The 24,565-nt window shown below is 48.5% G+C and overlaps 9 protein-coding genes across 9 annotated transcripts; 6 read left to right on the forward strand and 3 right to left on the reverse strand.

Annotated features, from left to right (window-relative positions):
- Positions 1–127: 127 nt before the first annotated feature.
- M430DRAFT_36468 (hypothetical protein) lies at positions 128–3,594 on the forward strand. The gene is made up of 3 exons (XM_024866933.1): positions 128–347; positions 401–3,098; positions 3,146–3,594. Exons 1-3 carry the CDS (start codon positions 228–230, stop codon positions 3,487–3,489), a joined length of 3,162 nt encoding a protein of 1,053 aa, XP_024718293.1. The 5' UTR covers positions 128–227; the 3' UTR covers positions 3,490–3,594.
- A 348-nt stretch (positions 3,595–3,942) lies between these two features.
- Positions 3,943–5,872, forward strand: M430DRAFT_36469 (glycosyltransferase family 31 protein). Its single transcript, XM_024866934.1, has one exon. It carries the CDS (start codon positions 4,183–4,185, stop codon positions 5,680–5,682), a length of 1,500 nt encoding a protein of 499 aa, XP_024718294.1. The 5' UTR covers positions 3,943–4,182; the 3' UTR covers positions 5,683–5,872.
- Positions 5,873–6,857: 985 nt separating this feature from the next.
- On the reverse strand, positions 6,858–8,847 carry M430DRAFT_125749 (carbohydrate esterase family 3 protein). The gene is made up of 3 exons (XM_024861961.1): positions 8,643–8,847; positions 8,397–8,575; positions 6,858–8,348 (listed from the first exon to the last, which is right to left on the reverse strand). Exons 2-3 carry the CDS (start codon positions 8,461–8,463, stop codon positions 7,150–7,152), a joined length of 1,266 nt encoding a protein of 421 aa, XP_024718295.1. The 5' UTR covers positions 8,464–8,575; positions 8,643–8,847; the 3' UTR covers positions 6,858–7,149.
- Positions 8,848–9,806: 959 nt separating this feature from the next.
- M430DRAFT_36472 (hypothetical protein) lies at positions 9,807–10,056 on the forward strand. The gene has a single exon (XM_024866935.1). It carries the CDS (start codon positions 9,869–9,871, stop codon positions 10,046–10,048), a length of 180 nt encoding a protein of 59 aa, XP_024718296.1. The 5' UTR covers positions 9,807–9,868; the 3' UTR covers positions 10,049–10,056.
- Positions 10,057–12,260: 2,204 nt separating this feature from the next.
- On the forward strand, positions 12,261–13,719 carry M430DRAFT_44247 (hypothetical protein). The gene is made up of 2 exons (XM_024867682.1): positions 12,261–13,241; positions 13,304–13,719. The coding sequence occupies exons 1-2, from the start codon at positions 12,550–12,552 to the stop codon at positions 13,506–13,508; spliced, it is 897 nt and encodes a 298-aa protein (XP_024718297.1). The 5' UTR covers positions 12,261–12,549; the 3' UTR covers positions 13,509–13,719.
- Positions 13,720–14,466: 747 nt separating this feature from the next.
- On the forward strand, positions 14,467–15,804 carry M430DRAFT_30015 (hypothetical protein; the record flags this gene model as incomplete). The annotated part of the gene is made up of 1 exon (XM_024865926.1): positions 14,467–15,804. The coding sequence occupies one exon, from the start codon at positions 14,467–14,469 to the stop codon at positions 15,802–15,804; it is 1,338 nt and encodes a 445-aa protein (XP_024718298.1).
- Positions 15,805–16,354: 550 nt separating this feature from the next.
- Positions 16,355–18,565, reverse strand: M430DRAFT_44249 (hypothetical protein). The gene is made up of 3 exons (XM_024867683.1): positions 18,348–18,565; positions 17,560–18,219; positions 16,355–17,500 (listed from the first exon to the last, which is right to left on the reverse strand). Exons 1-3 carry the CDS (start codon positions 18,514–18,516, stop codon positions 16,560–16,562), a joined length of 1,770 nt encoding a protein of 589 aa, XP_024718299.1. The 5' UTR covers positions 18,517–18,565; the 3' UTR covers positions 16,355–16,559.
- Positions 18,566–19,315: 750 nt separating this feature from the next.
- Positions 19,316–20,673, forward strand: M430DRAFT_44250 (hypothetical protein). Its single transcript, XM_024867684.1, has 2 exons — positions 19,316–20,066; positions 20,123–20,673. The coding sequence occupies exons 1-2, from the start codon at positions 19,447–19,449 to the stop codon at positions 20,592–20,594; spliced, it is 1,092 nt and encodes a 363-aa protein (XP_024718300.1). The 5' UTR covers positions 19,316–19,446; the 3' UTR covers positions 20,595–20,673.
- A 1,073-nt stretch (positions 20,674–21,746) lies between these two features.
- Positions 21,747–22,367, reverse strand: M430DRAFT_169347 (hypothetical protein). Its single transcript, XM_024863557.1, has one exon. The coding sequence runs from the start codon at positions 22,134–22,136 to the stop codon at positions 21,822–21,824; it is 315 nt and encodes a 104-aa protein (XP_024718301.1). The 5' UTR covers positions 22,137–22,367; the 3' UTR covers positions 21,747–21,821.
- Positions 22,368–24,565: the final 2,198 nt, after the last annotated feature.

Raw genomic sequence — 24,565 nt, forward strand, 5'->3', positions numbered from 1 at the left:
TGGTAGTCATTTTCCCCCACGCTCTGCTTGTCCTCTTGTGGAAGCACAACCAGAGTTTGCAGGGGTCTCGGCGGGTCCCAAAAAGCGAAAGGGAAAAAAAAAGTGTTGCAGCTCACCAGCCGCTCACAACAATACCTCTTCTATGAGGACGGGAGAACTCTGAACAATAGACAACCTGTCTTTCTTCCCTTTCCTCATTCTCTCCATCTCTTCATCTGGCATATAAAATGCCTTCTACTTTAATTCGTCCCGACAGTGATGGGCCGGTTGTGAAGAGACAAAAGCTCAATGCGAACACCGCACCGAGAGGCGCAGCGCGAGAATCGAGGATCTTCACACCTTTCCGGGTATGTTCAGAATGTCCTCCTCCTTTATTGACGCGTAGGCTTATTCTCTGGAGACCATTGGCTTAGTATCATCGACTCCTATCCCCTTCACGTCCGTCCCCCTTGGCAAAACAACCTTCCAAATCACCACCTCGGTGGGAAGATCTCTGCAAACCTACGATCTAAAGCGCGGACTCAACCTGGTATTTCTCACGAGACCACAAACGCCTGAGGATGTAACCGCAACAGTGGCATGGAAGGAGCTGGTGTTTGCGGCGTGGGGTGGAGCGAGTCAGGATGGACAGCAGGGTCTTTGGATATTCAAGAGAGGGAAGAAAATTTCGGAACTCGACCTTCCTACCGACCTCCAGCAACCTATCAAGAAACTTGTTATATTCGGTACATGGCTTGTGGGATGTTGCACAACAAGAATCGAAGTATGGAAATCGAACTTGGAGAGGTCTCCGACTTACGAGCATTATACGACCCTGTTCACGACGGCGTCTCTACAAGGCGGGAATGAGCTTACCGGCGCTATTTCAAATATGCCTACATACCTGAACAAAATCTTTGCTGGAAGGAAAGATGGTGGCGTTGAAATCTGGAACGTGAGCTCTGGGAAGTTGATCTACACAATTTTACCTCCTGCTGCGAATTGCGGGGAGGTCACCGCACTACAACCCACCCCCGTCCTGTCACTTCTAGCTATCGCATACTCTGAAGGACCTTTGATAATACACGATGTTCGAACCGACAAGACATTAATCCAGTTGAATGGAGGGTACTCGAGTTCTACGATCACGTCTATATCATTCCGAACGGACGACCTTGGGGCTGGTCATGATGGCAGGAAACCAGGCGTGATGGCTACTGCCGGCCCCGGAACAGGCGATGTGACATTCTGGGATCTCAACGGGGGAGGAAGAGTCATGGGAATACTCCGATCAGCTCACAACCCCCCTTCGGATGCAGACACAATCGTTGGTGGCGGTGTGAGTAAAGTCGAATTTCTTCCCGGACAACCAGTGATTGTGACCAGCGGTCTGGACAACTCCTTGAAATCGTGGATATTCGACGAGACACCCTATTCGCCGATTCCTCGAATCCTACATTCAAGGAGCGGGCATGCCGCACCTGTTACACAGCTACAGTTTCTTCCCACTGATGCGGATGGTGCAGATCGGGGAGGCAAATGGTTGCTCAGCGCTGGAAAAGACCGAAGCTTGTGGGGATGGAGTCTTCGAAGAGATGGCCAAAGCACAGAGCTTAGCCAGGGGAACATCAGGAAGAAGGCCAAGAAGCTGGGAATTCTGGCAAATGTCTCTCTAGCAAACGAGCCTAGTGCAACTATTGAGGATCTCAAAGCACCCGAGATCACCTGCATGGCTATGTCTTTGAACCGTGATGGTGGAATGGGTGCAGATCCAGGCAACGGCGCCATCTGGCAGAAGGGTTCGAAGGTTCACAAACAGCCCACAGATGCTACGGCCAGTGGTGTAACTGGATGGGAAAGTGTGATCACGGGCCACCGCGATGACAAGTATGCTCGAACTTGGTTTTGGGGTAGGAAAAAGGCAGGTCGATGGGCCTTTGAAACTGGAGATGGCGGCTATGTTAGCAGTGTGGCAATCAGCCCTTGCGGTACTTTCGCTGTGGTTGGGTCAGAAACCGGTGGCATCGACATGTTTAATTTGCAGTCTGGACGACACCGACAACGATATCCTGCAAAGCTGACTCCAGCACAAGCAAACAAATTGAAGATCCAGCAGGCACAAGCGCTGGAAAGCGGTGTTCAACTTCATTCCAAATCCAAGAGAACGTTTCCTCTTGGCATGGGAAAGCATAGAAAAGCAGTCACTGGCGTGGTTGTGGATTCTCTGAACAGAAATATCATAAGTTGTTCTCTGGATGGCAAGGTTAAATTCTGGGAATTCGGAACTGGCCACCTTGTGGATGAAATCGATTGGCATCCTATGGCAGCCATCACAGCAATGCGATACCATAGCTCGAACGACCTGATAGCCCTCGCTTGTGACGATTTGTCAATCCGAGTAGTCGACATCGAGACAAAAAGAACAATCAGAGAACTATTCGGGTGCAAAGGGGGGATCAATGATTTCTGCTTCTCCAACGACGGCCGCTGGATTATCGCCGCTTCGAAGGATCGAGTAGTACGAGTCTGGGATCTTCCCACGGGTCACCTGATTGATGCCATCAGAATGGAGACTCAATGCACTGCGCTTGCATTTTCGGCTACTGGAGAATTCCTGGCCACGACTTGCGAAGGTCAAGTCGGAGTTAACATCTGGAATAACAAGACCTTGTTCACACATGTTCCCACTCGGCATATCTCTGAAAATGAGATTGCTGAAATATCTGGGCCCACTGTGTCTGGAGAAGGTGGACACGGACTCATTGATGGTGCTTTCGAGGACGAGACGGAAGAGGCTGAGGACGTGGCCCCTGCTCTATCGCTGGACCAATTGAGTGCAGATATGTTGACCTTGAGTTTGGTCCCCAAGAGTAGATGGCAGACCCTCCTCCATCTGGATCTAATTAAACAACGCAACAAGCCAAAAGAAGCGCCCAAGGTTCCGGAGAAGGCTCCGTTCTTCCTCCCATCGCTCGAGAAGCCGGTGGTTCCTGCTGCTGTGGAAGAGAAGAAAACCGAGGAAAGTGTGGCAGAGAGGTCGAGAATCATGAAGATGGATCGTCTTGCTTCCGAAGGAGCTTTCACCATCGCTCTTCGATCTGGAAGTGAAACGGGCAATTGTATGTCTACCCCTATTCCTTTTTATGACTCCACTAACACAAGACAGATGCACCATTCATTGACTACCTCAAAACCCTCTCGCCATCTGCGGCAGATCTCGAGATCCGGTCCCTCAACCCTGGTACAGAGGATGACGATTCGGATGAGCTGGTCAATTTCGTAGAAGCTCTGACAAGCCGGCTCCGCGAAAAACGGGACTACGAATTAGTACAAGCCTGGATGGCGGTCTTCCTCAAGATACATGGCGAGGAGGTGGCGCGTAGTGCAAAGTTGATGGAAACACTGAAGTACTGGAGACAATGCCAAGAGAGCGAAGGTGTCCGCGTGGGCGAGTTGGTGGGGTTCTGCAGCGGCGTTGTTGGATTCTTAAGGAACCCGAACAAATTCTGAGGGGGGATATGAGTAGGATATGTACAATACCTAAATCGAAAACATGTAACGTATCAATGGATGTAAACAAACAAAGGCCATCGACATCTTTTGCATGGTTGTTGCTCAGGGCGATCAGTAAGAAGAAGAGTAAGGTAATGTAATGTAAGGTGAGGTAGATAATGGTAGATCATCTAGATGATACAAAGATGTATGGATAAGGGGATGGATGGTCCCACCCGTCCCGCTCTCCCGCGGTAAACTGGTTTGGACCTGGCGCCATGCTATTCTCGGCATCACTAATCCACCTTTGTCCTAGCGGGTACCTGCCCTGCGTACTTCACAGCACGACAGTATAACATCGCATCCCTCCACCCCGATTGCGGCAAGATCCGCGTGTGGGACAGTGGGACCTCGACGCGTATCCGAATTTTCTAGAGATGCGCCGTCCGTCATGTGTTATTGACTTTGCGCGGAGCTACGGGCAAGGAACAAGACAACTACGTCTTCACTTGTCTCTTGTCTCTCGTCTATCGTCTCTTGTCTCTTGTCTCTTTAAGTCTCTTGACTGCTGACTTCCTGCTCTACCAACCCCTCCTCACTCCTCTTCTCTTCTCGCTGCGCGCGTTACTTACCGCCATACCTCGGCTCTCCTCACCTATACCCTCGTTATCCAATGCCTTTTCCATGTCTTTCGTGAACACTACCTCCCCAATGTTGCCTCGGACGCCCTTATTTCGATGGCTGGCAGTCGTTTTCTTCGTCGCCCTCGTCTTCTACTTCCATCCCAGCTTCACCGGCACCTCTATCCTCTTAGACTCGACCTCCCCGCCCCAGATCTCCAAATCCGGCTCTGACGACCTGACATATGTGAGGGAGGTCTTGAGCAAACACAATATCGGTCCTACAGTGTCCTACGCTTCACGAACCATTCGATACATCTTTGATGCCCCTGATCGACCATCAATCACCGAGCTCGATCAGAACCTATTTAACAAGCCATTTGAAGATATCAAAATCACTAAGGTCTCGACCCTGGAAGCAGATGTCCCACTCGAAGTGCATGTCAAGCAGTCCCAGCGACCAGATCAGATCGATGCGTCTGCCTTGATCTTTGGCTGCTCCACCACATTCCAACGTTTCACCGACCCAAAGACGAGCCCGATAAGTGAGTGGGCGAGATGGCTTACAGATGGCAATGGACACTCCAACGGAGCAGGATTGGTCTTGGCCTTGTTCGACACGACTCAAGAGGAGATCGACCATGCAGCTGAGAGACTGAATTCAGTGGGGATCAATGCAACGGTCGTCGCATCCGATCCTACACTTGACATGCCAGGACGCTACGTAGCTCTCGTCAACATGCTATACAACCACAATTCACGAGACAACCGCAAATTCTTTATCCTCATGGATGATGACACCTTCTTCCCTGCCATGTCAGAGCTCTTGAACACACTCACTCATTACGACCCCGCAAAACCATACTACATCGGGACCTTTACCGAGCGCGCCCAGTGGCTCCTCGAACACCAGGCCCCCTTTGCTTTTGGTGGCGGAGGCATCATCCTCACAGCACCGCTCGCAAAACAGATCGCAGGACTACCCTGCCTAGAAAAGACCGAGGATGGCAGGTATGTCCTTGACAGCGACCAGGGAGATCGACTCCTGTACAACTGCATCCACCAACATACCGAAACCCGACTCACCTACCTCCCGCTCCTACACCAAGAAGATCAGTTTGGAGACCCGAGCGGATTCTACGAGTCCGGGACCATGCCTTTGTCCCTCCACCATTACAAATCATGGCACGCTTTCATCCCAGGGAAGGCACATATTGTGGTAGATGCGTGTGGTGAAGACTGTCTCCTGCAACGATGGCAGTTCAAAGACAACTTTATCCTTTCCAATGGATACAGTGTCGCGCAATATCCGAAAGGAATCGATTTCGATACCGGACTGATGGAGGGGACCTTCGATATGGGCGGCGAGGAGGAGATGGCCACGAACGTCGCATACACCTTTGGCAGTCTACGAAAGAGTCTCAGCGGAACCGGAAGGAAGCGTTCCTGGGAGCTCCTAGATTCAACGAGAGAGGGATACGGCCGAGTGAAGCAAATCTACGTCAAGAGAAAAGACGACGCGCGATGGCTGGCGGAAGGCGAGGAACATCCAAAGTACGATAGTGTTATCGTGCTTCTATGGATCCCTTAGCCATTTTTGCCCCGCGTTCTTTCTTTTTCTCCTGATCACGCATTTCGTCACAGGGAGATGTAGACATCTCTCACGATACTCAATTCAACTTGTGCGCTATGGATGGGACGGCGTTCCGGCGGCATGCTAGCCATCTTTCTACCTATCTTCCTCGGGTGTTCAGGGGCATCACGTATGTTAGGTAATAATGCAATGAGTAAGGTAGTATGTCATGTATAAATGTATGAAATCATTTTCTTCCAATTCTGCTATGGTTTTATCCGCTTTATATGTGTGTGTGTGCTGTGCGCGTAGTGTTTCTAGAACAGCTAGAAGAGCGAAGCAGCGGGTTGGGGGGTGTTTAAAAGCCGTTCACTACCTACCTTACCTACCATTTACTCATCCCCCCATACCTTAGATAGGTACACAGCAAGACCAACTACTCTTTTTCAAAATCCTCAAGAATTCTCAAATCCTCATGTCTTTCTTTCTTTCTCTCTCCCACTCAAAAACGCCCCAACCCCTATCCCGACCCCCACCCCTGAATATCCCTACCTTTTCATAAGACATACTCGAATAGGTAGCTTCTGAAAGGTGCTTGAGGACCCGGTTTGGGGGATGAGATGGTTGATTTGCTTCTATAAGTATGGTTTTGTTTTGTTGCATATCGCAGTTTGGAGTTTTATCTCACCTTTTTGTGTTTGATTGGTTGATTGATTGATTGGTGAAGTGAGTAAATATTTCATAGCTAGGGGTTTTGTTGCATATCGCAGTTGGGAGTTTATCTCACTTTTTTGTGTCTTGATTGATAAATTGACTGGTGAAGTGTGGTGAAGTGAATATTTCATAGCTAGGGTTTTTGTTAAATATTACAATTTGGAGTTTTATCTCACTTTTTGAATCTTGATTGATTGGTCGTCTGGTTGGTTAGTTGGTGAATTTCCTTCCTTGGCTTTTTTTGTTGGCTTGTGTGTGGGATGGAGAAGATGGAGAGAAGATGGGAGAAAAGAGAGGGATCACTCTTGACTAGGTGGATGGATGGATGAAGTTCTGAGGGGGTAAAGTTGGGAGGATGGTGTTTGGAGATGGGCATGGGTTTGTGGAGTGAGGGAGGGTTGGTGGGTTGGTATGGCTTGGATGAATGGACATCGATCACTCTTTTGATGATGGATGGATATAACAGGAAGCTAGATATTGACAGGCGTGGTGAATAGCAAGCAAGCAGCTTTATATTGATAGAAAGCTCTTGAGATAAGCTACCTATAAGACAGGAATTTTATTGAGAGTTGAATTTCCATACGAGGTTAGATGCCAAGATCTAGAATCTGCGGAAACATCACAGATTCCAGAGTGGAATTCGATGAATAAATAGAATCTGGATGATTCCCCCTGTCACTTTTATGAGAGAGCTGCGAATATTGCTTGGTAAGGATTGATAACGAGGGGTGTTTAGATTCGGGCTTGCGTGTTATGTGATGAGTGAGTGGTTTAGAATGTGGTCATGGCGGATAGGAAGAGGGCTGTGAGAAACACTGTTATCCATGATTGGTTTCTTGAAGGAGGGGAACCGGAACTGGGAGCAGTGGGTGGAGGAGCTGGGGTGGAGGAGGTTGGAGAGATTGTTGGCGGGGGTGTTGAGATGAGTGTTGTGTTTAGAAGGGAGTGGGAGGTGGGAGGGATAGTTGGGCTTGGGGTTGAGATGGGTGTGCTGCTGTTGAAGGAGGGCGAGATGGCATAGCCGTTTGATGCTGATGTTGAAACGATTGTGGTATTGGGGCTAGGTGCTGAGACGGGATTGCCCTCTGGCGTTGAGGTCGAGATGGGATAACCGATTGGGGCTGTAGTTGGGATTTGCGTGGCTCTTGAGCTCACGGAATAGTTATTTGCTGTTGATGCCGAAACAAGTGTGGTACTTTGCGCAAGGGCTGAGACGGGATAGCCAATTGTGGTTGAAGCCAAGACAGGTGTAGTACTTGGGATAGGGGCCGAAAGAGGAGTACCATTAGACGTGTTGATAGGCGGTTCAATCCACCCATTCGCTGCTGCTTCCTGAATCCCCAAGTACCATGCCTGAGCCATCAACGCATATCCCACATCGGTAGGATGTAGCCCGTCCTTCAATCTCTGTGCCGTAACATATGCGCTCATATTCACAGTAAGAACATGCTTCCCCTCCTCCACCTTGGGAGCTATAATCCCAGGAATCGCGGCGTTGAAAACTTTGGCTCGTGCTTCCGAAGTAGTATTCGCGATAGGAGTGAGCTCGGCAACTAGAACCGCGGCTCTGGGGCAGGCTGCTACGACTTCATCGATGAGACTTCCAAGTCTTTGTGGAGCGGTGCTTGCATTTACTGGATCATTGATATCGTTTGTTCCTGCCATCAAGAGCACGACATTTGGCTGTTCGGAAAGGCTGGCGTAGGCGTATCCCGCAATCTGGTTGATCAGAGCGCCGGGATGGCCTTCGTTGTGATTGTCTGTCATGTTACCGGATCGCTGAGAGCCGATGTATTGTACTGGGATTGGTGACAATAGGTTCAAGAGGTCCAAACGGTAGCCATTACCGTCACTGCTGAGATAGCCCCAGGTTATGGAGTCCCCAAGGGGAAGAATTCGAAGCCTTTTGTGGCTATCAAGGTGACTAACTCGAAGGTCGGATGCTGGTGAGTCGTTGAGGAGAGAGGGAACTGTTTGAAATCAGTAAATGATAGAATGCGGAGCATTGTACAACCCACAGGCCGTGGCAAGCCAAGGTAAAGTAAGCATAACTGCACACAGGAGAAAAAAGGTATGGTGCTCCATGATTGAGTAAGAGTCTATCCAAGTTCACCTTCATTCGTAATGGTGCCAGGGTACATAGTCTCAGTAGATTCACTTCAGAGACCTTGCATGACGGGAGAGGGATTTGGGAGGACTATTTCTTGTAAGCAAGACTCAGCAAAGAATGCCAGGAGCTTAAAACAAAACCTAAGAATCTGTACTTTTGAGAACTGACCCTCTGGATCAAGGTGAGAAGTACAACTTGCCAAAAAAGAAGTGAAGAGAAGCATCAAATTTGAATCTTTCCAAGTCATAGATAATGAAGTGTGCGCTATTCTCCTTCAAAACATATCAATGCAAGGAGTGTTTTGACAACGCGCTGCCTGGTTTAGATACGCATTGTGATAATAATCTGTAACGTCCCCGCAATAGTGGATGAAAAGCTTTGACTTCCTCCAGATCAAGGAGTAGAAATACGGAAAACACTGACCAGATGCTCAAAAGATAGTCTGATGTTGTTCCCTCGTCAACAAAAGTTGTTTCCGCGTCAACAAAATAGGCGAAATAAAGACCAAGACATTGAGATTTACTAAAGAGAAGAGGGAGCGACACATAAATAAACGAGCGTAAATGAGAAAGGGAGAAAGGTGGATGTAAGTCTCCAGAACACACAGTCGAGAGCTGAAGATAGGTGGACACGAAGCTAGAATAGGTCTGCATCATGCAACTTGCATCAAATGTGACATACGACCTGACACTGGATCCTATTATGAATGGAATCTGTGGTGAACACGCTTGCGTTACCTCCGAGAAATCTTCTGTGGTTGTTCTCCTGTCGTCCATCCTCCGAAGCAAGAGTCATATGAATCAATGCAAGGCTTATGAGATTATTGGCTGATCCCTTTCTTCGATTCCGACATGCAGCATGGTGACCATGCTTTTCTCAAAAGTCGGGCTGAGATGGCACGATGCTTGATTGAATCTCTAACCCCTTGTGAGATGGAAGGTCGCACTGCGATGCTCACACCACAGAAGGCCTGCAATGGTTCTCCTTGTGGATTACCCAGAGAAGAGCTTCGAGGTTTGACCGGAAGGATTTTGTATGAGTGCCTCCGCTGTGTACGTTCAATGCCCTCAGCTGCAAAGCTGGAGCATGGGGCTGTAAAGCTGTACGCCGTCTGATTGTGCGATGCGCCCCCAACTCCCTTTTTTAAGCATGCTCTCATCCTCAATCCTGAGTCGGATTTTATCTCGCATCTTGCGGGTCTAATAAAAAGACAGTAGCGGATTAAGAAGGTCAGAATTTAACCTTGCGGTCTACCTTATATGAAGTACCTGGGGAGTGGGGGATAAAGCCGCTAACGGCATTTGGAACATCAGCATCAAGATGCATCTTGCCGATATCTTACCAAGCCTCAAAATTTCCTTTCAAGGATCTCCTTCCAAAATGTCGTGTCCATTCTGCCTCATCGTCTCCGCAGCAAACCCTTCCTCACACCCCACAATATCACCTCCCCCGGTGGGTCCGCTTACATCCTCCTCTCCACCCGTCTCGTCGGCTTCCTCGACATCGCGCCGCTCTCCCGCGGTCACCTTGTGTCCTCGCTCCCCGTACCCACTGCTCTAAGATCATGGATCTGACGCCTACTAAGGCGGCTACCGTTAGGTTCTGGCTTCCCGTACTTAGTAGAGCTGTCATGCGTGCTTTATGGGGTGGTTAGGAGGGCGATTGGAATGTCATTCAGGCAAATGGTAAAGCAATTTCCCTACTCTTGTGTCTTTATAGACGAGTTGAGTGGGGTATGGGGGAGATGACATAGTAAGTGCTAATGGGCAATGGTGAGGGTAGGAAAGGGAGCTGGACAGACAGTCCCGCATGTGCATTTCCATATCATTCAGAGGCCGGGAGAAGAAAAGGGGAGCGAGATGACGGATGCAGAGAGGAAGAGTATAGCGCTCGGGGAGGGCCAAGATAATAGTTGAGTGCAGAAAAAGGAATGGAGATTTCAAAACTTATGAGGACGGAGATTGAGAATGAAGTGAAGAAGTTGAAGGGTGAGGGAGCATTGAGTGATTTTGCGGGATGGATGGAGAGCTTTGGGCGACGATTGGAGAAAAAGAATTGGGGTTGTAGGAATTGGGGACGACAAAAGACTGGATTCCTCAAGCAACAACAAAAGATCGAGCTCTCAAAAAAGCCGTCTGGATGCTTATTGCAAGGGTCCCTGACTTGAAACCCACACCCCCCGTTCTCCAGAAGCCGGGCTCCAGATCATCTCAATCTATCTTCGGCTGCGGCACATGATCGAGAGCCCCTGAAAACCTTCGGTCGACGACCTCCGCCTTCCTTGGCAGTATGAACAACGTTTTGAGATCACAAAGAGCTGCCACTATGCCGAAGCCAAGAAAACGAGTCTTACACAGCGCTGAAGGAAGAGGCGCAGGAACTGAGCATAGCCGTTGTCGGATACAGGGTAGATGAATATTTTATTAGTGCTTACGGAGGTAAGTTTTTCCCCGTAGAGCCCTACTTAGAAGACTTTAGTCTTATACGTAAATATCAAAGATATCAAACCACCAACGAGGGATCAACGTTGTTGCTGACAATTGGTTCTGGCACCAGTGCGGCATTTATCGGCTCTCGTGGTTGTCACAGTGGCAGTGTTCTGTTTTGCTTGCGGCGTGGGTATGTTATTACCCCGTAGTGCGCACGGAGTAACATTTCGTTCGGTCTATCCTTGCTACAAGTTCAGTGCGACTGTACGAAGCACGAGGGCAGGACGAAGAAGGAATATGGATCCTTAAGGCTTCAAGTTTCAACGGGCATGTCACGGATCGGTTCGACACCAAACATCGACGGGCCGTAAGCCGCAGGTGTTTCGGGGTGTATGCCGGCGGTGCAATAAAGAAAGCCGGGAATGTCGTCGCTGATAGATCCTCCGTACAGTTTGGCTTGGCAGTTTGAGCATGAGCCAAAGATAACACGAAGGAATGATGCCCGCGTAGACCTGCGCCCGCAAGGTACGGGGCGTTAAAACCTACCGTGCGCAGAATAGAGCCCTTGACCTTCACGTTTCTTTCACACGAAACTACTCCGTACAAGGTAAAAGACAAGTCCTGCCAAGCAGCCCTAAGCCCCGTACCAGAGCCCCCAACTTACCAAGCCAGCACGTGCGATCGCAGCGATCTTGGCAATGGCAATGCACCTTTGCGCATGCGACGACGGACCCAGTGATGAGGTCCATGGTACGGTAATGAGGGGACCTGGACAGTCAAAGAGAAGGAGAACTCTAAGGCTGTAAAGCGTTCTTGACCCGATCATGGATTTACGCCGTAGAGTCAAGGGCGGTGCAAAGCCGGCTACTGTAGAGTGGTCGCCGTCAAGGCGTGCACAGAGCGATTCTTCAAGCCACAACCTTCGAGAAGGCATTCCCAACGATAGCTCTCGACTCTCGAGACTTGAGCGAGAGGGACAAAGACTGGAGTGACGGCTCCAAGCCCCGCGATTTGCTGCCTCCAGAATGCGGATTCTACGGAGTCCGTAACTCTGCCTCCTCAGGAGTGGTGTCACTGTGTGCTCAGTAGTAGTCTGGGCCGATCATTGCTGCTCCATCGACAAGCCAGAGGAATGTCACCATAAATGTCACTGTGGGGACAGACAGGGGCTCCCTCCCATATAGCCGTACGGCACAGGGTCTCTTGGTAGTGGCGGCACTTTAAGCTCTGCAGGGCCATCGCCCATCGCCCTACGGGGAAAGGCTGCTCCGTATTTAAATAGAGTTCGAGACGGTCCCCTTAGTTGTATAAGTATACATCTAGACTGCTGCTCTCTTCCGTCCATTTTACACCTGTTGGTCACCGCCTCGCTTTGCATACATTCCTTCTAAATACTTGTTTGGATCGTTTCTCTTTCAATCATTCACGCTCTTCCTTACTGAATAAGAAGAGAATACATGAAACTGTGACATACGCTTCCCAACAGTCAGTGAGAAGCCGAGGACTCTGGGCTTATAAGGTGGTCGTTTTGTCTTTACTACGCCTTGAAGCCCCATCCCTACATCTATCCTCGATTGTCTAGGATATTCCCCCTTTAGGCTGTATCATAATTACTGGTCGTCAGTCGCCGCCATGAAGCCCTCGTCACCTCTCTCACTCTTCATATTCCTCCACCTCACATGCGCGGTGCCAATTCCCATCACTTTCCCCCCAGACTGCCAGAGCCTCTGGTGCCAATCCATCCTCTCCTCGCGTCCTCAACTAGCGAATCGACCAACCCAATTCTCGAATCCCCATTTCCCCTCGCATCAACTCTCTGCCGCATCAGAAGCAACAGATCGCCACCTGGACAAAGAAGAATTCAATAACACACCAATGACACCCCCTCTGTCCTCCGAACCATCCCAATCTCTCAGCGCCGACCACCCCCTTGTGTCTTCCTACCTACAATCACTCGCAAACCCCGCGCTGAAGAATCCATCAGAACCTCACCCTTCCTCTCCATCGAGTGCTCCCGCTGCGCAGGCCGCCAAACCAACCAGTGCATTACCCCACCTTCGCAAGATAGATGCCATCCGGTATTGGGCGCTGCCCTTGCGATTAAGCAAGGTAAATGGAGAAAAGGAAAGCATCACGCGCGGGCGACTCCTTCAGCCCGGTACGAAATGCTCTGGGGGTATGGGGGAAATTATGACTGTGCACGCGAGACTACGACAGCCGACTCTGGTGGCAAAGGAATATAGCGATTTTATAGTCGTGGGCATCGTGGTCTTGTTCCTCGTGGCAGTGGTGGCGATGGAGGCTTGGGAGAAGTTTAATTCTTTGTGAGTGCTGCCCTAATTCTTTTCCATTTTCCTTTAGGAAAGGCAATGCTGACTGTGAATAGAAGAGCGACATCCTCTACTCCAAAATTTCAACGGGGGGAAATCTATCTGGAGGATGACGACGAGGCTCTCTATATTGTTGAGAAACCAATTACGCTACAATCCCCGCCACTCCCAGAATCGAAACCCCCTACAAGTCAAGAAACTCCGGCCACACAGCCGGCTGTAGAGGACTTTGCTGGTAACAATGCATCTGGGAAAGTCTAAGACCCGACGCCGGAATCGTAGTACGGCCTAATTTGATTCTTGTACTCTGGAGAGAAAAGCAGGAGTTTTGGGAATGCTTGGGCTGGCGGTATATTGGTATGGTTAGGATGCATATGATCATGAACTTCCTTGAGGTGGCATGAATCAATGGTGTTTGGGGGACCGTAGCGTGGCTTCCAAAAATCCCTAGTAGGGAAGATATCCTTCCTGTTTGGATATGACTGAAATAAAGACTATTGAACAACATGATTCATTTCCTCTTTGCTAAACAGATGTGAGATTGACTAGAATTCGATAGAAGTAGAAGTTGGCTTCCATGATCATGTACTGAAAACAGTATCGCCCCCCTCCTCTCCCCGCTTTCCACACCTATATTCCACTCCCTCCAAACCACGAACCTCCAACTCTCCACCCTCCACACGAACCGTCACAAAGCCCCACCTGCCACTAGGTACTGTTTTACATTGATAATCTTTAAGCATCAGAAATCAAATATCCGGCTATTCAAAATATATCTCACTTGCCTTATTTGTTAAACAATAGGGATAAAGGTTTATTGATGTAGAAGCAGCTACAAATAGACAAAGGAAGGAATAATATTAACCTGATAAAAATCAATTCTTCAAGACCCCTTTTCTGAATCACTATACCCCTAGCAGTATTATAGAAGTACAACTCGTTTTACAGAGCAGAAGAGTTTACCTTGAAGTTTTAAGCAGGGACAGAGATTGGTGGGATGTAGCGAGTTACTAAGCATTATTGCGCTCAGTATCTACCTATCCCTACCTTACTGTATCAATTAATCAACCAACCCGTTCGCCCTTTGTTCAGCTGCCACTTGGCGACTGAGTCTCACTCTTATCATTCTCGAAAGACATCTCGTGTCTCTATCAACCACATTGTAAGCCAGGAGACAGCTTCCTGACTCTTTTGGTATCCTTTCCCTTGCCCCTGCATTATGTCCAAGCAATTTCGTCTTCTGACATGTCCCGATGACATCTTTCTTCTCATCCTCGAACGTTGCGAGCAGACTTCGCTTCACAATCTTAGCTTAACCAGCAGATCTCTACGTCCACGATGCATTCCGCAGCTGTATAGAGAGGTCGATCTCAGCTCGCATAATCTTGGACGATTGCCCGAGTTCGAAGACGAACTGCGACCAGAGATCTATGCAAATACGGACGACTTCTGGCGCCCTCACAACTTGGTGTCTCGGCAGCGCTCGTTCTTGCGAACAATGACAGAATGCCCCGAGTATGCAACTGCTGTCCGCGTCTTCTCTTGGACCCTGATCTGGCGTGAAGTCAACGAGGATGCATTGGCGGAGATGGACTACCAGCTTTGGGCCACCTTCAGCCGTCTCACGAATGTGACGAGGCTAGATCTAGCATCACTCCGACGAGATGAGATCCTCGATCCCTATATCCGCCAGATTCCACCCCTCCTATTTCCTCACGTGACAGAGCTGAGGCTCACGGGATGGATGCACCACAGTCTCGTCGCAAACATCCTCAATTCTATAGACGTGGCAAAGCTTCAAAGTCTGAGTCTCGATGCGCTCCAGGAAGAAGGACAAGTCCCTGATGGCTCCCCTATGCCGGAGGAAATCAACAAAGATTGTTGGAACTCTGCATGGCGCCTTACATCGATTGATCATGGCACAATAGATACAACCCGCATAAAGGTCGGTATTATCTTCCCAGGACCTATGTGGTCAACGATTGCGCCGCTCGTTGGAAAATTGGAGTCGCTTCAGCATCTCGAGATACGGATACCGCCGCTCGAAACAAGCGGAATGGACACGGATTGTACAGAGCACCTGCACTACATCTTTGTTCTAGCGGGTTTGGTCGCGTCAGTCGTATCAAGTCTGAAATCGCTGGCCATTGACTATGCGCGGGATATCCAAAGGACTCCCAGCACGTGTGGTACTGGTCGGAATTACGAACTTGCCCTTCATCTATATCGCTCACGTCTATCGCTGATGATACTGAATGCTTTTTGGCCATGTTTTTCGACGGAGAGAGAATGGAAGTGGGAATCATTGCAGAGCGTCTCTCTTAGAGGCTTCCTTCAAGGGAACGAGACGGCAGCGGCATTCGAGCACACGACAGCCATCAAGGCATTACAAATGAAGATCGAAGATTCCTTGAGTAGTAGAGGAGTTGCCCTCGAATGGTCGAATGACTCCCCGCGCCCAGCAGTCTTGTTTATGGGGTATGATTTTACGATATCCGAAGAGGCAATGAGCCAGTTCGTTCGACTATCCCAGCAACCACAGCTTGCCCTTACATGAACTTGACTACTATATTCGAAGACACAATGGCCCAGTACAATCTATCGTTCTAACATCTAGTTAAATGGGATGGTTCCTTTCGTGTCATACTTTCCAAACACTCCTGTCTTGCCTATATACTTGAACGTATACCTGGCTTTTAATAATCTACAATCCTTCAAAGTCTCATAGCTCACTGGTTTCTCATAGAGCGTCATTTTCATAAAACCCTCTCGGCATTTCTGGTGCCTTTTGCTTCGATGGTCTGTACTCTCTGCAAGCATCTAATATCTTCTTCAACAATCATGAGCTCTCTACAAACTTTGTCAAGTCGATATTGTCTGCGCAAAGCGATTAGTCCTAAACCGAAAAGTATGTTGAATATTAGGATTGACTTACTTACGAATGCTCGCTGAGAGAGACCATCTGCAATGGACCACGAGATGCTGCTGAAAGCATGACAAGACATAGACAGGAGTCACAGGACAATAAAGAGCAAAAGGACTTCGTGCGCTTCGAATAGTTCAATGCAAATGTTAAGATCAGTACAGAGTACTTCACAACACAAGATGCTAGCCACTATAATAACTAGGAATGAATAACTCGAGTCCGTGAATTTTGTGTAAATTTCATAATCTCGGCCCAAAAAGTCGTTATCTCCTGAGAGCATTTATGCCTATCAAAACTCCACTTCGCCCAAAAAAAGAATACTCCTACTAGAACTCCAACATCGATTTATCGCTTGATATCCGAAACTTTTCAAGGTAACGACACGTTTAATGAGTCGCCACAGCCCACATATCCCACCTCACGCATCCATAATCTCCACTCTCGAGGAAGCTTCCTAGATCCTTTGAATCTCTCGAATTCGTATTACACCATCCATCGACGAGCTTTGTCAGTTCATCCTCACACCTCTGTCCATGAATGTCATACTTCTGCTTCGGCTGGCAGACAAAGCCTTGCGGCTCGTAATAGCTCGCGCGCATCCGGATACTCACATCGCCCAGATCCCCCGACGCCGTCACCCGGCTGCCGTCGTTCTTGTAGAAGTACCCGCACTCGGCGTACCCCGCGGCCGTGCACGAGTCTTGCTCCCAGGAGTCTCCCGACGGGATCTTGGAGGGATCGAGCGTGTATTGCTGTCCGCCGCCAGAGCGGTCGCAGAATTGGGTTATGGCGTCCATGGCGACGTCGTGCTTGAGCGGCACGTGCGTGCCATCCGTGATGTACCCGTGGTTTTTATTGGATGGGTAGCAGTCCGGCACGTCGTAGTTCTTGGGCGTGTACTTGAATTGCCCGCAATTATCGGTATCGGTGAGTGTGCCGCCATGCTTGAACATCGTGGTATCGGTGTCGCAATCGTCGACTGTTTGCATAAGGTACTTGTTGCAGTTGTCCTTGGTGATTTTATACGTGCCGGAGCCCTGGCAGTTGCCAGCGTACTCGACGGAGAAGAAATCTGTGTTTTTGTTCTTGGGCTCGATCCACGTCGTCTTGTCATTTTGTTTGACCTCTTTGCCATCAACGGAGTTGCAGAAATCTTGGATCTGCTGCATCGCCGACTCCCGGTAGTCGTAGTTGTACTCCTGCCCTCGGGGGTCAAGGGGGTTGCATTCTTTCTTAGTGTTTGGCTCTGCGTCAATCTTGAAGCTATACGTACCGCAGCCTTGAACGAGCGAGCCGCCGCCGTATAAGCTATGAGAGTCGTACTGGCCTGCTCAACATTAGTCTTCAACAATGCAAGCATATCTGATTGCAGAGATATATACTCACAAGTCTTTATCATGGTGTTATAAGCATCCACGCAATTCTTTGAACAAGCATCATTCTTTTTACTAAATTTGAAGTCAAATTTAATCCTAATTCCTTGGAGTCCAGACGACGACTTGTAGCTATTTCCATCAGGAAGATCGTCGGGCCCAAGATCTTTCTCCTGGTCCTTGGAGAGATCGCTTTTGCAGAATACGCCCGAAAGCGCATTGATGTAGCTCGGATCAGTGCCGCGATAGAGCTGCTTATTAGCACCTATGGACGTGCAAGCAGCCTTTATGGACGAGGCGGTAAGGCTTGGAATTGCGCCCGTCCAGGTTGGATCCTTAGAGTACTGCTTGAAGTCTTTTGTAGGGTTTACTTGAGTAAAGGGACATGCTGCCTCTTTTGTCGTCTTTGGCGGTACCGATGTGGTATCTGGCGGCTTGTCTTGACTAGAGGTTGGGTATGAAGGCGGCGTTGTGGGCGCAGGTAGACCGCCTGGCACGGGCTTGTATAGCCATGCTACAAGTGCTCCAGCGCCCACTACACCAGCGCCTGCTGCTATGGCGATAGCCACTGTTTCCGTGTCCCCATTGCTTGTTATGACTTGTGTGATTGTAGTGGCTTTGGTAATTGGTGGTGTTAAGCCGCTAATGCTTATTGTTGTTGGTGTATAGACCTCTAAGAGTCATTAGCATCGAGCACCCAATTTCTAAAGCTTTTATATAGCTATAAGGCGGACACATCTCGCCCAATGTACAAGAATATCTGCTTGTGTCCTGCGGACTTGCGAAGACTAGTCTACTTACCTGTGATGGCTTTTCCGTTGGTAGTAACAATTTCCGTAACTGGTGTCGGACCAACTGGTGTACTTGTATCATCGGAAGTAGGTCTCGCAGCAGCCCTTCCGCTGCTTGAAAGGAAGAGGTATACAGCAAGCTGCCGGAAAAGGATATAAGACTCGAGTTTTGTACGCATATTGAAGAGATCATTCTTTGAAATGAGAACGATACAAAGACGAAATAATAAGGTAGACCGTTGACCAGCTCAAGATCCTCCTGAAGATATATACTTACCATAAAGGGGCCGCCATCTTTTGCTCTTGATTCCTGCAGACGACGGTGCTATTTTTGAACCATCCTTCTAAACTGTGTGTTGCCTTCATCCTTTGATACTATGTCAATAATCTCTTCGTCTTGAGCATCGCCCACTTGTATGTACGACGATATTCCTCGAGGTAAAGGACAACGTAGTGGTAGTGGTCTATTGTCGAACCATCCTACTAAACTGTGTGTTGCCCACATCCTTCAAAACCTATTTCAAGAATTCGTGCCTGCTGAACATTGCCCACCTGTTTGTGCAATGATATTCCTCCTGGAAGAGGAAAAGTGGCTGAGAGTTGCGCACCGGCAGAAGAGGAGATTGCGACAGAAATGGCGGTTGATTGATTGATTGATTAATTTCTCAGCCTGAAAGGCTAATGTCAGGAAGTTGGCGGCGGGCGGGAGGTACGTGTAACCTCAAAGATAAGATAGCTCAGCCCTACGCTGGGCGAGAATCCTCAAATAACTTCTCAGCCGCAGGGCTTAGCCTTGAAATCAGAACATCTATAAATCCTGTGAGATTCTCAACTTGAGAATATATGAATTTTACCAATTGACATGAGTAGGTAGGAATGATGCGGATTTCTTGTGCAACATGTCATGCAGCTGGTCCTTAGGAATGTGCTATAATGCTATTCATGGACTTGCAATTCTGATCTGTCGAGAAGACTTACAAGGCGTATGAGTGCTCCTTATATAACCATCTTTCTGTCCTTTCTTCCTGTGCGAGGTTTTGGTGGATCTCCATTCTCTATCAATCCTTCACGAATATACCATAAAAGCTTCGTCAGTTGTCTCCTTTGCAATGAGGTCTTTACCTTTCCTACTTGTTTTACCCTCTCTCTATGCTGCTGTTGCGGGCTATGTTGTCATCGACAAGCCACACATCTCCAGTACCCTGTCCACTCGTGCTGACAAAACGCCTGACAACCCAGATGGGGAAGATGACTACCAAGACCCTGTTACCAAAGCCAATGTTCCCCGCTCGCGCATCCTACCGTTCGGCCAGAACGGAGTCGACCAGCCCCCAGAAGCTCGAGACCGGTGGTTTGATTGGGACATGACATGCACCGACACCGACGACAGGCAGAAGATCATGACGGCCTTCACAAACGCGTACGCGCTCGCTAAACAGGCCTCTGGGGCCTTGGATGCGCTGATCAAGGGTCTTCCCAGCCCTGCTGGTACTGGTAGTAATGCTATCAGGGTCAACCAGAATTATATTGCAGCCGAGGATCCGGCGTATACGCAGATGTGGTTCGCGCAGGACAACCGCCTTGCTCAGGTCAAGAAGTCGTTCGATACCATATACAGTCAGGTTACAAAGAAGCCTGATGATCGGGCGAAGGGCAAGGGCGCCTTGAGACTCATCTGTGACAAAGGTGGAAATGTCAAAGCTCAGGATGAAAAGACATCGTACTGCGGGTAAGCTCACTTGCTGCACCAAGTAGGCGTATTCAGATCGACTGACATTCTCGCAGAACGGGTCCCACAGCTGCTCATGCCATTGCCAACAATGCCGGCAATGACCAGCCTATCGAGCCAAAATACGTCTTCGCGCACAGTGCCAGCATAGTTTTGTGCCCCAGTTTCTTCGACGACACAAAGTTCCCCAACCTGCCAGACATTCTTTCCGATTTCGACCACCATAAAACCCTGGACCTGATGGATTGCCGGGAGGAGATCATGTTGCACGAGCTATGCCACCTAAAGTGGACGCTGAACATCTACCAGCCAGACAACATCGGGTTCCTAAAAGCTGCACAGACTGCGGGGAAGGGTTCGGGAAAGCGTAGGTCGCCGGACTGGGCGAATGCGAAGGGAAATGCCGATAACTATGCGTGGTACGCGCTTTATAGTTATTGGAACAGGTTGCCGAATTGGGGGGAGGAGACCTGTAAGAACGATGCTTGGCCACAAGGGACAGCGAAACCCAATCCGACGAGTTTCTAGAAGAGACGGTGTGGCGCATATGGATGTTACTGGATGTTTTCCGCAGGGTATGTAGTCTAGAAGATAGGACTGAGGATTGTGGGAGTATCCACTGGATTTAAAGTTAGAGTTTAGCGGTCCGCAGTTAGGGTGGTTAGTGAGTGGCCCGTGTGCTAACTCTCCACAGACGACCCCTTCTTTGAAAACAACATAAACATTAGAAGGGATGGTCTCGTACGGATAAACATTGTAATCGATGTTTTATAGGGCTATGGTTATAGAGCCGTGAGCACGAGGTTATACGGTTGTTAAGACAGCCGTTCCAGTGCCTAAAGGTGTATATTATTATAGCCAATTCATTTCCCGGCGTTGAGCATGTCAAGGAAGGCATTTACAGAGAATGTATAGACCGGTTCCAAGATCCGTTCACTTATCATTTACTCTAGGAAGTCCGATATTTTGTTTCTCGACAGTGAGTGTTTTGTTTTGCTGCCTCCAGCTTGATGGCTATCCACCATTTGGCCGTACCTATACAGTGAACCTTTGGATCTCTTAAGATGAAACGCTACGTTTCCTCTCTCAACTTCCCATTTCCTCTTGATAGCAGTGAGATGATCATCACATGACATAGGGGGTTTTGTTGCACATCGCATCAGCGCTTGTCTCGGCGCTGAAGGTCGGTTCAGGTTTGATTGAGGTGAGATTAGCATCACGTGACACGGTATATTTTGTTGCACATCGCATGAGTGAAGATTGATTTCGACGTCGATAGGATTAGCATCACGTGATACAGGGCCCGTGATGTGGAAGTTCCAGGTTTGTTGCACATCGCATTAGCGACGCTGGTTTTCATGGCGATCTGATTAGCATCTGATTAGCATCACATGACACTAGAGGGAGGGAAGTTTCAATCTGTTGCACATCGCATTGGCGCTTGTCATGGGAGGGTTTGATGGCGGTGGGATTAGCATCACGTGATGATACTCAGGCATTATCATCATCTCCAACAACACAAAATCCTACTGTTTTGACATATGGAGATCCTATACATACATAGATCTCAAGACGCCGGGGGAAGTACTCACCAAAAACCCACGGCTTCACATCTCAAACATCGATGTACCCAGAGCTGTGTAGATGAATCCAAGAGAATGGATGACTTCTAGCTGGTGAGGGAGGAGGGGGATTGATATACCACTATAGGTAGGTGGATGGGGACTTATTTCTGTCCCTTACATGAACGATGCATCAAATGGGGTCCATCCACAATTTCCTGCCTCTCTTCACCAACCACCAATCCAAAACCCAAGCAGTTTCTGTCCCACCTAATCCCCTTTTAAAAGATAATACGCGGGCAAAAGAACCTATATCAGTTTTGCAAAGAAACAAAAAAACCAACCTGAAGATAAAAGCAACATGAAAATAAAAATAAAACAAAACAAAACAAAAAAAAGAAGTCCAACGTCCAACATCCAACCTCCAACCTCCAACCTCCCCCCTTTCCCCGTCGCCGTCCCCCGTCGCCCGTCCCACCAGGCTCTCGTCTCCCCTTGCCCATCCCATCTCCCCCCCTAACGGTAAGTATCCATCGCATCCCCCGGCAAATCCTCAGCCCCGTCCCACCCATACAAATAATCCCTGCGCTTCCAAGTCATTCCAGCCCTCTTCCACGCTTCTTCTCTTGGCAGCGCGCTCCCCTGCATGAGATGAATTCAATGAATACCTTACCCAATCCAGCCACCCCCCCGCCCACTTCTTCGGGTTCGGCCTCGGAAGCGCCTTCACATCCGCGCGGGCCACGGAACGGAACACAGGTGCTCTGAACCATCCGAGAGAGCTTTGCTTGCTTCCTCAGGCATGCATCAATTTATTTTATTTTTCATCCACTAGGTATGAATATTGTTGGTTGGTTTATAGAGAGAAAGAGAGAGAGGGGAAGAGGATTGAGATTTGATTGGATCTAGATCTAGATAGGTACGCGCGAGAATTGACTCGATTCGTTCGAAATCCCAAAAAGAAAAAGGGGGCAACGAGACACCTCCTTCAAACTCCTGAGGATAAATCGGCATGCGACGCTAGGGGCTTAGAGGGGTGCGAAGGCCGACGCGCTCTTTGTACCTAGTTTTTGAAAACTTTAATCCTTCTCCCCTACCTAAGGTAAGGTATCCTAGGTAGGTAATAGTGTCTTCCATTAATCAATGAGTATTATTTTATTCTTATACCCTATCGATCGAATAAATAAATTGATTTAGATTTTATTTTGGTTTTAAAGGGGGATTCGATAGAAGGAAGGAAGGTATTTGCCGACGGTACCTACAGCAAGCAGGTACGTACTATCTTAGGTACATAAGTGCCAAGAATATGAATTGAGAGGTTTTTTGTTGTTGGGATAGGGGGGCAGGTTTTATAGGTACTAAGGTAAGTAGGTAAGATAGGTAGGTAGCTATTGATGGTGGGTAACTTTGGTTGTCTAATTCTATTTGTTTTCTTTCGCTGCTACGAGTCTCATTGTTTTCTTCTCTACTTCTTCTCTTTATTATCCCTTTTTTTATTTTTTATTTTTTTTTCCCCCGGTCGTCTTTTTACCATGATTCCCATTCTCGTTCAACCAAAAAAACATACGCCCCTTTTTTTTATTTCCTGTACCGGGTGATCTCTGATGAAATGATGGGAATTCCAGGGGAGGGGAAGGAGGGGGGGAACCGGGGGGGATGGGTTTTCTCTCTCTAGAACGGGTCCAACTATATACCACCACACACAACACACACACGCATCATCATCAGTCATCATCAATCAATCATGTCATACTATGCACGGCGGGCGGGAAGGAGTTCAGGATCAAATTCACGGGCGGTTCAAATTGGGGGCGGGGTGGCTGATTGATTGAAATTGAGGAGGCGAACCATCTCGTTCGTTGGGCATACAAACTCTTACTTACATATTATCATCACATGGCACCCACATAATCTCTAAGTTTTAAAGTTTACCCAACATACCATATCTGAACCTTACCTACCTTACCATAATAAAAAATCGGGGTTATGTCATGTCAGCTGAAAATGAAAAAGGAAAAGAAAAAGACTGTACGAGATTATTATCTGTATATATATCAAATTATGATGTAATAATCACGGCTGGCTGTTGAGCTTTATTTATTTTATTCTTTACGTTTTGTTGCTTTGTTTATACTTCTATATGAACATCTGAGACCCCTCCCCTGCAGGGTTGGGAGATGTATATGTGAATGAATCCTAAATAAGTTGGATGTTCATGTTTTGTGTAAGGAGGAGGAGGAGGCTTCTAGAAGATGAATAGATGCAGATGCGCGATCGCGAAGTCTGACAAGGTAAGTAAGGTAAGGTACCTCTACCTCTGTAAGGGAAATTCTTATCATTCATCCATCGATCCATTATGACATCACTCACTCAGTCACTCACCATCAATCAATCAATCAATCAATCAGCCCTTATCCATCCGTACACACCGTACCGTACCGTACCTTACCTTACCTTACCTTACCGATATCCCGATCGATCTTCAGACTTCAATCAATCAAAACTCTAGACTACTCAGCAAGCTAATCCGAAGCCCAAAAAAATAATAATAGATGTTCCAACAAAGTGCCCCCCCCTTTCCCCCCTGAGCGCCGTGTGTGACTCCGAAAAGAGGAGAGAATCCCAGGGTGATCGATATACGTTCCAACTATTTTTCTTTTTCATTCTCTCATTTTTTCCCCATTCTGTTGATACAGAGCCCAAGGCGCAAAAACGTTACGCCCGGCCCATCTGGCTCTCATACTCGTTGCCGAATATGATATTGTCCAGCTGATCGTTCAGGTCGTAGCCGCCGGTGCTGCAATCCAGCATATTGGGGCGGATCGTCCCGTCGGCGAAGTTCATGCCATCGCTGATCTGCATCGCCTTGAGGACGTCCGGCTCGAGCCCGAGCCCCATGGAAGCCGACCCGTCCAGCGGCGACGACCCGGGCACGCC

Source organism: Amorphotheca resinae (assembly GCF_003019875.1).
Source record: "Amorphotheca resinae ATCC 22711 unplaced genomic scaffold M430scaffold_10, whole genome shotgun sequence".
Classification (NCBI taxonomy): domain Eukaryota; kingdom Fungi; phylum Ascomycota; class Leotiomycetes; order Helotiales; family Amorphothecaceae; genus Amorphotheca; species Amorphotheca resinae.

What these genes read in the sequence shown, in the direction of transcription:
- M430DRAFT_36469 (XM_024866934.1), top strand. Translation starts at nt 4,183, where the DNA reads ATGTTGCCTCGGACGCCCTTATTTCGATGGCTGGCAGTCGTTTTCTTC.
- M430DRAFT_36468 (XM_024866933.1), top strand. Translation starts at nt 228, where the DNA reads ATGCCTTCTACTTTAATTCGTCCCGACAGTGATGGGCCGGTTGTGAAG. An exon ending in GGATCTTCACACCTTTCCGG is followed by an intron (nt 348 to 400) that starts GTATGTTCAGAA and finishes TATTCTCTGGAG; the next exon opens with ACCATTGGCTTAGTATCATC. An exon ending in TGGAAGTGAAACGGGCAATT is followed by an intron (nt 3,099 to 3,145) that starts GTATGTCTACCC and finishes AACACAAGACAG; the next exon opens with ATGCACCATTCATTGACTAC.
- M430DRAFT_169347 (XM_024863557.1), bottom strand. Translation starts at nt 22,136, where the DNA reads ATGGGATGGGCAAGGGGAGACGAGAGCCTGGTGGGACGGGCGACGGGG.
- M430DRAFT_36472 (XM_024866935.1), top strand. Translation starts at nt 9,869, where the DNA reads ATGTCGTGTCCATTCTGCCTCATCGTCTCCGCAGCAAACCCTTCCTCA.
- M430DRAFT_44247 (XM_024867682.1), top strand. Translation starts at nt 12,550, where the DNA reads ATGAAGCCCTCGTCACCTCTCTCACTCTTCATATTCCTCCACCTCACA. An exon ending in TGGGAGAAGTTTAATTCTTT is followed by an intron (nt 13,242 to 13,303) that starts GTGAGTGCTGCC and finishes GACTGTGAATAG; the next exon opens with AAGAGCGACATCCTCTACTC.
- M430DRAFT_44250 (XM_024867684.1), top strand. Translation starts at nt 19,447, where the DNA reads ATGAGGTCTTTACCTTTCCTACTTGTTTTACCCTCTCTCTATGCTGCT. An exon ending in GAAAAGACATCGTACTGCGG is followed by an intron (nt 20,067 to 20,122) that starts GTAAGCTCACTT and finishes ACATTCTCGCAG; the next exon opens with AACGGGTCCCACAGCTGCTC.
- M430DRAFT_44249 (XM_024867683.1), bottom strand. Translation starts at nt 18,516, where the DNA reads ATGCGTACAAAACTCGAGTCTTATATCCTTTTCCGGCAGCTTGCTGTA. An exon ending in CAACGGAAAAGCCATCACAG is followed by an intron (nt 18,220 to 18,347) that starts GTAAGTAGACTA and finishes AATGACTCTTAG; the next exon opens with AGGTCTATACACCAACAACA. An exon ending in TAACACCATGATAAAGACTT is followed by an intron (nt 17,501 to 17,559) that starts GTGAGTATATAT and finishes AATGTTGAGCAG; the next exon opens with GCCAGTACGACTCTCATAGC.
- M430DRAFT_125749 (XM_024861961.1), bottom strand. Translation starts at nt 8,463, where the DNA reads ATGGAGCACCATACCTTTTTTCTCCTGTGTGCAGTTATGCTTACTTTA. An exon ending in ACCTTGGCTTGCCACGGCCT is followed by an intron (nt 8,349 to 8,396) that starts GTGGGTTGTACA and finishes GATTTCAAACAG; the next exon opens with TTCCCTCTCTCCTCAACGAC.